General features: G+C 46.7%; 1 protein-coding gene across 1 annotated transcript in view; it reads left to right on the top strand.

Annotated features, from left to right (window-relative positions):
* COL4A2 (collagen type IV alpha 2 chain) overlaps positions 1-12,680 on the top strand; it is a 174,461-nt gene that overhangs the window by 146,168 nt on the left and 15,613 nt on the right. Inside the window, 7 exon segments of the mRNA XM_048501030.1 lie at positions 1,282-1,389; positions 4,660-4,731; positions 4,939-5,064; positions 6,447-6,563; positions 8,989-9,150; positions 9,244-9,342; positions 11,145-11,291. Coding sequence (XP_048356987.1) covers positions 1,282-1,389; positions 4,660-4,731; positions 4,939-5,064; positions 6,447-6,563; positions 8,989-9,150; positions 9,244-9,342; positions 11,145-11,291 — 831 coding nt within the window.

The raw sequence follows: 12,680 nt of genomic DNA, 5'->3' as shown, positions 1-12,680 counted from the left end.
ACGCATTATTGCCTTACCCATAGGTAGAACTTTGTGAAAATATTCCGAACTGAGTCTCTGACATCCTGCTGCTGTTATAGATTTTCTTCTCCAGGGAGAGAATAATATGATAAACCTCAGGCTATACACCCAGAGTTCCCAAAACTTGTGGCGTATTCTGGTAAAAAAGGTTTCGCTTTCATTTTTACTGCTTGCCCCTCCCCCCTCGCACTTGACTCCACGTGCAGATCTGTTCCACTTCAAACAATTTGCTATTCATTGAACTTCTCGCAACTGCTTGAAACTTAGCGCTTAAGAGGTGGTTGATGAAGGTATTTTCTCAACTCTGTAAGTTTATTTTATAACACAAGGTCTATCGGGGCTACAGTGGGCAAGTGACACTTTGGAAAAATAAATGCTGAGAGGAATCACAGGTGGCACAGCAAAGATTGACACATGGCTCCTGAGCCACTGAGCAAGGATCACTGATACAGCACAATAGGGTTGAACAAATATAAAAATAATGTACTTGGATAAAGAGGGGAGGGAGAATCAGAGGCGTATCGGGGCAAAATGGCACCCGGGGCAGCCTGGCAAGGCCTGAAGGAGCAGCCTGGTGGGGCCTTGCGGGCAGCAGCAGTGGCGTAAGAGGTTAAGAGCTGGTGTATCTAATCTGGAGGAACCGGGTTTGATTCCCAGCTCTGCCGCCTGAGCTGTGGAGCCTTATCTGGGGAATTCAGATTAGCCTGTACACTCCCACACACGCCAGCTGGGTGACCTTGGGCTAGTCACAGCTTCTCGGAGCTCTCTCAGCCCCACCTACCTCACAGGGTGTTTGTTGTGAGGGGGGGAAGGGCAAGGAGATTGTAAGCCCCTTTGAGTCTCCTGCAGGAGAGAAATGTGGGATATAAATCCAAACTTTTCTTCTTCTTCTTCTTCTTCTTCTTCTTCTTCTTCTTCTTCTTCTTCTTCTTCTTCTTCTTCTTCTTCTTCTTCTTCTTCTTCTTCTTCTTCTTCTTCAATGTATACAGAGGAAGGAGGAGGGATGTGTGTGGGGGGATTTTCCACCCCCACGTGACTAAATAGCTGGTGCCCGGGGACATATGTCCGCATATGCCCCCGTGGCCAGTACAACCCTGGGGAGAATCAGTCCTTCTCTGGTCAAATGAACACACAAGTTTGGACTCATTCAAAGACTGACACTTGTACTTAGTAATAAGGGCAGTGTTGCTTCTACCAACATTTGGATTGTATAATATTTTAATAGATGCCAAGACATAATGATATTTTTATACCCCGTAGGATTCCCAGGACAGACTGGGGAACGAGGGTCATCAGGAGATCCAGGAAGACCGGGATCATCAGGTGAAAAGGGAAGTTCTGGTCAGCCTGGGCTCCCAGGAGGGAAAGGTAAATTAAATTAAACCTTTTGGGGAAGGTTTGAGAATGGGTTTATTGGATGCCTTTTCTTGTATGAATCGCTGTTTTTAATGGAATTTTAGTAAGTTTTAATGATTATTTAATGATTATTTGAATGGATGGAGCCTTTGTGTATTGTTGTGGATTGCATGGTTTGCTCCCCTATTTAATATTGTATGGATTTTATGTTGTACACCACCCGGAGCCCCTTGGGGATAGAGTGGTATAGAAATATGAATGAATGAATGAATGAATGAATGAATGAATGAATGAATGAATGAATGAATGAATGAATGAATGAATGAATGAATGAATGAGTGGCATATTGTTAATTTTAGATTAATTTTAAACAGCGAATTTTGCACCCTGGTCTCTTTTCAATCAATAATGTCTGGGATCTTCCAACACAGTATTCGCAGATTCCGTTTGCTTGCGTTGATTTCTATTCACATTTTGCAGTCTTGCTGTGCGAGAATGGAAAGTTGCCTGTTGAATAAGGGAGCCCTGGAGAACTACATTTCCCAGATCCCCTTGCACCTGGAATGTTGCTGTTGCAGCATTCTAGGGGAATGGGGGGAGGGAGGGAAGGAGAAAGGGACACCGGGTTCCTAACAGTACCCCGGAGAAGAAAGACTGGGGAAGGACAAATATAACCCCAGGCACAAGACTGGAAACTCCTCTTGGGTGAGGTCTTTTGAACTAATTAGAGGTTGTATTCTGAACTCCCTCCCGCTCTCCCAATTTAAAAGTCACAAGAAATACAGAGGTCAGAGACATCATCTAGTACTGTAGCTGCTCCTACTTTCTCTTGGAGGGGTTTCTTGTCCCCGTCCACCCTGAAAAATGCAGGGACAAATGGTGACTAATCAACTTCTTCCTTATTGCAAGGTCGTTCCCTGACACCGTACATTAGTCATCCATTAGAGAGCTCTCCGCATTTCTTAGAACTGATAGCATTCACAGCTGCAGTGTGTGAAGCAATAGATAGTGACAGTCTTGGATTGGATTATGAGTCCATCGACTTCTAAAAGGTCCTTTCTGTTTTGTATAATTGCGTACAAATCGGTGGTCAGAAGAGGTTCTGTATCTGTTCAGAATGCATGTTTTAGTATTTTTTATCAACAGGATGTCAGACTTTTCAATATATTTTGCACGTCCGATGTCTGTGTGCAGATTTGAATACTTCTCTTGCATTCGGCCTTTTTGTTTTTGCAACACGGTAAATCTAGTCTCTCATTTGCCATATTTGAAGTCTTGCATGCTGTAGTACAGTGGTGGCGAGCCTATGGCACAGGTCCCAGAGGTGGCACTCAGAGCCCTCTCTGTGGGCACGCAAGCACAGAGTTCGTCATGTGGGGGGGAAATCACCCCCCCACACACACACACACATCTAGGCTGGCCTGGGCCGCTGGACTTGATGTGCATGCACTTCAGCGAGCAGGGAGGACTCGGCTGGCAGGCCTGGTGCCTGTGCTCCAGGTAGCTGCTGCCCGGGGGGCGGGGGGCAGAGATGCTCGAGAAGTGCAGAGCAGCGCATGTGGGACTTGCTGGAGGCTACAGCAGGCTGGCCCCTGTTCGGGGGGGTTATTCAGGTTACATTGCCGCGTTGGCACTTTGCAATGAATAAGTGGGCTTTGGGTTGCAATTTGGGCACTCGGTCTCGAAAAGGTTCGCCATCACTGCTGTAGTAGTTGATTGTTGACATTCAATGTCAGTAAATGCTGTCATGTGTATTTTAAATGTAGCAGTATTTGACAGTGTTGGAAATTAGGCACGTAAGAGCATATGGTTTGGTACTGGACAATCCACTGTCCATAGTATTTGATTTTGACTTGATTGAATAGCTGGCATGCAGTTGATACACCCAAACATACACATGTGAAACTGCTATATCGCACATTGGTCTGTGGCCCGCACAAGCAGAACAAAAAACTTTCAGTCCACTTTCAGTCCACTTTGAAGCCGGATTTTACTGTGCGGAAGAGAAAAATCCATTTTCAAACAATTGTGGAAATGATTGAATGTGCATTATTCGCCTGTGCAGAAGGGGCCTGTCACTAGCTCTCTGGGGTCTCGACAGCAGTTTTTCATATTATCTGATCCCATTAAACGAGAGACACCGAGGATTGAACCCGATACCTTCTGCGTGCAAAGCAGAAGCTCTTCCGCTGAGCCATATTCAGCAGTACTGGGTTGACGATTTGCAATAATATTTCAGGATTAACAGCTATTGCTAGAATTTTGACTGTAGTTACGAGCTTTTAGCATTTGCTGTGGGTCACTTTAAAAAAAACCCCAAAGCAGTCAAGAATTTGTGTTTTAAAAACCCCTGAGAACTCAGACACTAAGGTTAGATTCAAAATTTGGATTGTGAGTTTGGAAATAAAGCATTTAAATTGCTGCTTCATATTTATTTATTTATTTATTTATTTGACTTATAAGCCGCCTCATCCCCAAAGGGCTCGAGGCGGATCACAACATGGCTGTTATTCAAACAGCAATCACACAATATAAAACTTAACCTATTAACCAATTAAAATTTAGGCAGCAGTTACGCACTACAAATATAAATTAAACAACAAAAGTTGTTTGACAGTTAGTTAAAATCGGCGCCCGGTCTAAAGGCCAAAAAGGGAGGGAGGGAGCGGGAGGGCCTGTGATGGTATCGTAATACAGTTACTGATTCGTTGAGCATAAACTTCCAGACTCTTCTTGTGCCAGACATTATATAACTGGCACAAGAGGAGAACTCCACCATCCATGTGTACTTCTTGAGAGCCAGCGTGGTGTAGTGGCTAAGAGCAAGTGGACTAAACTAGAGAACTGGGTTTGATTCCCTGCACCTCCACATGAGCAGTAGACTCTTATCTGGTGAACTGGATTTGTTTCCCTGCTCCTACACATGAAGCCTGACGGTCTATCAGAACTCTCTCAGTCCTGCCTCCCTCACAAGATGTCTCTTGTTGGGAAAGGAAGGGAAAAGGAGTTTGTAAGCCACCTTGAGACTCCTTGCAGGAAAGGCAGGGTATAAATCCAAAATCGTCTTCTTCTCTAATCGGAAAACAATAGCAAATGTGGGCAAACATGTCAGGCAAAATAGCTTCTAAACCTCCCAGCTGGGCAACGGATTTTAAGTCAATCTAGCAATCTAGCACATGACGTTATTTCATATCAAATACTTTATATCCTCCTTAAAAATCCGAAATGCTTGCTAATTACATTTAGGAATAATATTGACTATATCATATTTTTTTTGGGTAGGTTTACCTGGCTCAAGAGGAATTCCTGGATTGGATGGGTTGACCGGTCCAAAGGGACTACTGGGATCACCAGGTATGTTTGGGTCTCAAAAGTGCCTCCGACCAACCCAACTACCTACCTGAGCAACAAACAAGACAGGAGCCAAAATTATTCTGCATCCTACAACCAGAACTCTGCTTTCCCCACCACTACAGCATCTTACATAACTAATGTTGTTGAAACACCACTCTCCGTATCTAGGAAAGTGATGTTTGATATCTTCATCTTTTTGCACAACAGGTCTTGATGCTTACGGCCCACCAGGTTTCCGAGGTACTTGGGGTGACAAAGGTACAGCGGGAGAGCCGAGCTCCGTTGAAGGCAGTAGAGGATCTCCTGGTCCAAAAGGAGAGAGAGGCGACCCAGGTGAGTCGCTAGCTCCCTATGTTTATGTATGGTGCCACGTACTGTCTCATCCCTATTAAATAATTGCTGCTACTGCAACTGTTTTTTCTTAGGACTTCCAGAAAGCTGCTCAGGATCTTGGCCAAAGCCACTGAGGAAACTTTGGTTCTCGTGCAGGGGGAATACTTGGCAGTGTGATCTCAAAAGCCTTTTCTCCCAAGTCTCTGCCTGTGTTTGCTCCCAAATGCTGTTTGCTCCCAAATGCTGAGTCTCTCCCTTTGCTGCACCTGCACTCCATACCACCCCAGTTCTTGAGCTTGCTCAGTTCCCACTGCATAACATCCCAACAAAGCATCAGCCAGGGGTGATTGTTACGGCTCACTGAGTCCCAGGGGCGTACCGCCCAGGGGGACATATGGGGTCAAATGGCTGCGGCCATTTAGTCACGTGGGGTGCAAAGAATCACCCCCTCACCCCTCCTCCTTCCCCCTGGGTCCATATACTGACTGCAAGACAAATGCAAAAAAAATTTGGTTGTGATGGGGGAGGGCGGCCGCCCATATCGAGGAGGGGGGGGGGGCAAAAACTCAGATTTTGCACTGGGTTACATTTTCCTTAGATACACCTCTGCTGAGTCCTTCACTATCAGCCAGGGAGAAGAAATGCAAGTGGTCATCTAAGGGAAGGTTGCCTGTGAGATAGATGCTACCACTCCAGCTTGGCACACACCTTGAGCAAGAGGTGGAAGTCCCCCTTGCCAATTTACTCCCAAGGAAATGGCAGAATATTTCAGGAAAATGGGGGCAGGGAACAGAGGCGCACGGCGATCAAAGGACTTCTAGCAACTTAAAATCGGGCCCCCTGTTCCTACCATCAAACAATACTGCAATTTGAAAATCTGATCTCTGATTGTCTAACTTTATACCATCATTTTTTCTTTACAATGATTAAAAACATCCCTGTTGATGACTTGTATAGAATCTATGTATCATTTATACCAGTGGTGGCGAACCTTTGGCACTCCAGATGTTATGGACTACAATCCCCATCAGCCCCTGCCAGCATGGCCAATTGACCATGCTGGCAGGGGCTGATGGGAATTGTAGTCCATAACATCTGGAGTGCCAAAGGTTCGCCACCACGGATTTATACTAATGTATCATTTGCTGCAGGGAAAATCTTTAATTACTCCACAAAGGAGTGATGAATTGGCATGGGAGAACCTGTAAGTTTTGGTCAGCTCTGAAGAACATGAAGCTGAACTGTGGGGGGGGGGGGGAGTACTCACAAAGAAAGCAGACCTCAGATTCTCAGCCCTTCTTTAATAAATCTCACAAAAGATCTGTTTCCCTTTGCCTCTGACTCCTTCTACAGTGGTAATATCTTTCATTTCTGACCGGCAGGGCAACGAGGCACGGCTGGAGATCCCGGGCCTTCCGGGATTCCAGGTCTTCCCGGAATTTCCAATATATCTGGAGTCCCTGGGGACATGGGATCCCCAGGTTTTGATGGCGTACGAGGTAACAGCCTTTTTCCACCTTCTGTTGGTGCGGAGCCCTGTTAGCAGAGGTGGGATCCAGCAGGTTCTCACCAGTTCCTGAGAGTGGGTTACTAATTATTTGTGTGTGCTGAGAAGGGGTTACTAATTGGGTCCGCTTTCCCATCTCCATGCCCCCGCCTCCCCGAGAGGCATACTGCCTTTGAACGTGAAGGTTCCATATAGCAATTGCGACTAATAATGTCACTCCCTGAACTGGGTTCATCCCTTTCAGGTACTGCAATTCATTGATTCTCAGCCTTTCGTACCTTTTATCTCACCCGTCTCTATCAAAGAACTTGTGTGTTTCACCATTGCTGTGTTCAGATTTGTGAGTTGGGGCATTTTCTATAATGTGATAATGATTTAGAAATGACCTGGCGCAAAAAAAATTTTGGGGTCGTGGTGGAGTGGCTGCCCATGGGGGGGCGGGCATCCAACTCAGGTTTTGCTCAGGGCTCAGGTTTGCCTAGGTACGCATCTGCCCCCTTTGCTGAGGGGGGGCTGGCGAGGGAACCTTTTACTAAAATTTTTGGATCCCACCACTGCCTGTTAGTGATGATAATTGAGGATGTTTACTGATGTTGCCCCACTGACATGCACGGCTCTTAGCAAAGAACAAGAAGACAGGTCCCTGACCCAAGGAGTCTGTACTCCGAAATTTGCCATAAAGAAGACTCCAAGGGAAGAAGAGGAGGAGTTTGGATTTACATCCCCCTTTTCTCTCCTGTAAGGAGACTCAAAGGAGCTTACAAACTCTTTTCCCTCCCCCCCCCCACAACAAACACCCTGTGAGGTAGGTGAAGCTGAGAGAGCTCCGAAAAACTGTGACTAACCCAAGGACACCTAGCTGGCATGCGTTGGAGTGCACAAACTAATCTAATTCCCCAGATAAGCCTCCACAGCTCAAGTGGTCGAGCGGGGAATCAAACCCAGTTCTCCAGATTAGAGCGCACCTGCTCTTAATCACTACACCACACTGGCTCTAGAGCAGTGATGGCGAACCTTTTCGAGACTGAGTGCCCAAATTGCAACCCAAAACCCACTTATTTATCGCAAAGTGCCAACACGACAATTTAACCTGAATACTGAGGTTTTAGTTTAGAAAAAACGGTTGGCTCCGAGGCGTGCATTACTCAGGAATAAGCTAGGTGGTAGTCGGTGGCTTTGCTTTGAAGCAACTGTGCAACTCTTCCAATAGTGAATCACGACCTAGGAGGGTTTACTCAGAAGCAAGCCCCATTGCCAGCAACTGAGCTTACTCCCAAGTAAAGGATTGTGCTTTAGTTCTTCGCATGAAAATCAGTGAGGTTTAACAGCGTTCAACAGGATTACCTACACTGCTTCCCCAAAACTAGGTCTTAGGTTTAATGCTAATAATCGAGCCCAGTGGCCCAGGCCAGTCTAAATGGGGGAGGGATTCTGTTTGCGCGTGTCCACAGAGAGAGCTCTGCGTGCCACCTGGCACCCGTGCCATAGGTTCGCCATCACCGCTCTAGGGGGTGTAGAGATTGATGGACAGAGGTAGAAGATCTGGGGGAGGGTGATGCCAAAATGGTGACAGAACATGTGGGTTTGAAGGAGACGAAGTGGTGACATCACAGAGGTGTTCTAGGAGACAATCTGAGAGGCATAAGTAGCAGCTAGGAAGAATGGGAAGAGTCATCTGATAGACCAAGAGACCTTTGGGTGGTTGGTGGTGATAGAACAGGAGGAGCAAAGGGGTATGACGGGATATGACAGCAGAGATGTGGATAAAGGAAAAAGGAAAGCTTGGAAGATAAAATGAGGATCTGGAAGCAGGCAAGCACATAGTCTGCTGAAAGTCGCAGGACGCAGGCAGGATTCACTGCAGGCCAAGACTGCATAGTCCGCTGCATGAAAAAATCTTTAAAGATAGACAAACTAGCCTGAAAAGCTTAGATAAAGTAGGCTAGAACTCTGGCACGCTAGTTTTCTAGAAGCAGGGTGTTTATGAATGTGTCATTCACTTCTAAGTCTAGGCTTAAACGTAAATAGATCCTTTTTAATCACAGTAAATTTTCCCTCTTGTAGATAGTACAGTTCAGAACAATATGATCTAGCATCCCAACATCTTTCCAGGTGTTCCCATGAGATGCATGGAAGATTCTTTGCAAATGCTGAGTTTTAGACTAATCCTGTAGTACAGATAACTTTTTTCTTGCGATGTGTTTGGTTCAGTTGTCTCCTTTTAAACATCTTACGGACCGTAATGTGCTTGTTCTTATAGCTGTTGTTTGAAATAGCTACTTTAAAAGTAGGTAATGCACAATTCTGAACTTACCAGCAATGCACATTTTGAGAAACAACTAGACTTTGAAGCTGCTGCCGACTTTGTCATTTAATACAGGTTGTAAAACTATGCGTAACTGTGTCTTACTTAACAGGATACCCTGGGCCTTCAGGACTACCTGGAATACCTGCTCCACCTGGACCCAAAGGAGAAGAGGGACCTGGAGGTTTGTTTGGAGAAGATGGTCCAAAAGGCCTTCGAGGAGATCCAGGTCAAGATGGAAGAACTGGAATACCGGGATTCCCTGGGCCAAAAGGTAGGGTGGAAACCACAAGTCCTGAGATATGCTGGTTTAAGTTGCCTATGTAGACACACAATGACACACAAGCAACATTGCTTTCTTTTGAAGGGAGAAAAGGTGATCAAGGAGTCATGGGATTTGTCGGCTTTGTGGGAAGTACAGGTGACCTTGGCCCCAGGGGACCCAAAGGAGACCGAGGACCCACAGGTGAGTGTGTGGTTGTGCTGCAATGGCTATGTCGTTCTTTAGGAAACAATTCTTACCTTCTTCACAAATTTTCTCATGACTTGGGTTGCTAAGTCCTGGTGGGGAAATTTCTGGAGATTTAGGGACGGAACCTCGTTTGGAGAGAGGAGGGACCCCAGCAAGATATAATTCTACAGAGTTCACACTGTGAAGGGCTTCTAAAGGAACTGATCTCTATGTTCGGGAGATACGTCATAAGCCTTGGAGATCTCCAAGGTCCGTGGGAGCAGCAGTGGCGTAGGAGGTTAAGAGCTCGTGTATCTAATCTAGAGGAACCGGGTTTGATTCCCAGCTCATGCCAGCTGGGTGACCTTGGGCTAGTCACAGCTTTTCGGAGCTCTCTCAGCCCCACCTACCTCACAGGGTGTTTGTTGTGAGGGGGGAAGGGCAAGGAGATTGTAAGCCCCTTTGAGTCTCCTGCAGGAGAGAAAGGGGGGATATAAATCCAAACTCTTCTTCTTCTTCTTCTGTCTGGAGGTTGGTAGCCCTACTCAGAACTGGGACCCCTGTTAGACCTCAGAAATAGACACTTTCCCAGTCTGGTCATGATTTTCTTTCCCCCTCTTCCCTCCTCCCCCTCCCCCCGACTTTACGGATATGCTGAAGAAACATCTTCTCATAATCTATAAGGAATTCTCTCCTTCCTGGAAAAAGAAAGGAGTTGATGTATCGGATCATCCTTAAACGCTATAAGCTATATTCCAGTAGCATTTTCTCCTGACGTTTCGCCCGCATCTCTGGCTGGCATCTTCAGAAGATCTGATGGTAGTAAAGCAAGCAGAGTATATATACCTGTGGGTATACTCCACTTGCTTTACTACCATCAGATCCTCTGAAGATGCCAGCCACAGATGCAGGCGAAACGTCAGGAGAAAATGCTACTGGAACATGGCCCTACAGCCCGGAAATCCCACTAAACCCCAGTACTAATAATTAAGTGCTGTCAAGCCCTGTGGGACAAAGTGGTAAACTGCAGTTCTACAGTCAAAACTCTGCTCACGACCTGAGTTCAATCCCAACGGAAGTCAGTTTTAGGTAGTCACGGTTGACTCAGCCTTCCATTCTTCTGAGGTTGGTAAAATGAGTACCCAACTTGTTGGGGGAAATGTATAGATGACTGAGGAAGGCAATGGCAAACCACGCCATAAACAAAATCTGCTAAGTAAACATCACAATGCGACGTCACCCAATGGGTCAGTTATGACCCAGTGATGCTGGCCACGAAAGCCTTTGACAATACTATAAGCTATACATTTTGATGGTGGCCAGAAAAACAAGATGTTGGTCAGACAAACCTTACCCTTCAAAGCAGGGCTGTTACTAGTTTCGGCATTGTTTTGTGGTCATGGGAGTTCTGTCATGATGTGTGTGGAAACCAGGGGCACTGGACCACGGGAAGACTATTCTAGAAAAACCACTTGCTTTGATGCCTTGAGGACACAATCGATGCGGCAGCCGCTGACTTCTCCATAGACTTCTTTTCCTCCCAGCTCCTCGGTTGTCCTGAGGGTTTTTCTTTCCGGAAGTGGTGTGATTTGCCATCTTGAAACCTGCCCAAGTTTGTTTGTTTTTTTGAAGTGCCCAATTAAATCGCCACACACACACCCTTGCCCCAAAAAGCCCAATCAAAAATTGCAATGTTTGTAGCTAAGAATGAGCTCTAGTATCAGCTAGGGATCAAGAGCGGGCTCAGCGCAGATTGCACGTCTTGTTTGGAAAGTCGTTTGCTCTTTCTTTTTTTCTAACACGTTTTTCACTTTTAGGATTTCAGGGGCCTCCAGGTTCCCCTGGCCTTGTTCCTGTCCCCCCTAAACTGCAAGCTCTGCAGGGGGCACAGGGCCCTCAAGGGAGCAGAGGGGCTCCAGGAAGTCCTGGTGAAATGGGTCCACAAGGTCCGCCGGGAGATCCAGGTAGGCTTTATTTTCCTTTGAAGGTGGCTGTAACAGTTGGGCAAAGGTTTCTCAATCACCAACCAGGGTCTGTTCAGAGCAGCTAAAACCCAACAGGGCTCATGGTAGGCTGAAGAAGCCAGACTTGGGATGGGGCTGGGGAGAATGGGAGAGAGATATCAGTTGTTGTTGTTGTTGTTGTTGTTGTTGTTGTTGTTGTTGTTGTTGTTGTTGTTGTTGTTGTTGTTGTTGTTGTTGTTGTTGTTGTTTATATAACCGCCCTCCCCCGGAGGGCTCAGGGTGGTGAACAAAACATGGATAGAGCACAATAAAATCAAGGACTAAAATCAGTTAAATATTAGTTAATTTGGCTCTATATAAATAAACCCCACCCCATTAAAATGCAGCATACGAATCAGCATGACAGATGGCACCAACATGACAGATGGCACCAACTATTTGCACTGAGTGTCACATGTATGACTATCTGCCACTAGGCCAGAAGTCGTGGGTGTGCCCTCGCTGCAATGAGCTCCTGGCATTCAAGGAACGTGTCCGTTCTCTTGAAGCCAAGGTGGCAGACCTGGAGAAGCTGAGAGAGGCAGAGAGGGCAACAAACAAGGCTTTCAGGGACCTAGCAGCCGGGTCCCACTCCCAAGGTGACATCTCTTCAGATGTCATGGAGAATGAGACATCTCCATGACATCTCTTCAGATGTCATGGAGAATGAGAGTCTGGGTGACAGAGGGTGCCAGTCTGAGGTGGGGGAAGATGCTCCCTTAGATGGGATCCCTTCCTTAACTGGTGATCAGCTATCCTCTAGCACTGAGGATACCCCTCGGGGAGGTGGGGGGCTCCTTGTAGTGGGTGATTCGATCATCAGGAATATAGAGAGTTGGGTTTGTGACAGGCGTGATGACCGCATGGTGACTTGCCTGCCTGGTGCGAAGGTTGCGGTGACTTGCCTGCCTGCCATGGTGACTTGCCTGCCTGGTGCGAAGGTTGCGGATGTCACGCTACGTCTAGATAGGCTGTTAGACAGTGCTGGGGTGGAGTCAGCTGGGGTGGAGTCAGCAATGTGGTCCACATTGGTACCAATGACATTGGGAAATGTAGCCGGGAGGTTCTGGAAGCTAAATTTAGGCTGCTAGGAAACAGGTTGAAATCCAGGACCCCCAAGGTGGCATTCTCCGAAATGCTACCTGTTCCACGCGCAGGGCGAGCTAGGCAAGCGGAGATACAGGGTCTCAGTGCGTGGATGAGAAGGTGGTGCAAGGCAGAGGGTTTCAGATTTGTCAGGAACTGGGGAACCTTTTGGGATAAGGCAGGCCTGTACAAAAGGGACGGGCTTCATCTTAACCAAAGAGGAACCAGGCTGCTGGCGCTCAACATTAAAAAGGTGGCAGAACA

The sequence above is a fragment of the Sphaerodactylus townsendi genome, linkage group LG01 (assembly GCF_021028975.2).
Source record: "Sphaerodactylus townsendi isolate TG3544 linkage group LG01, MPM_Stown_v2.3, whole genome shotgun sequence".
NCBI lineage: Eukaryota > Metazoa > Chordata > Lepidosauria > Squamata > Sphaerodactylidae > Sphaerodactylus > Sphaerodactylus townsendi.
This window is presented reverse-complemented; position numbering and strand designations above follow the sequence as displayed.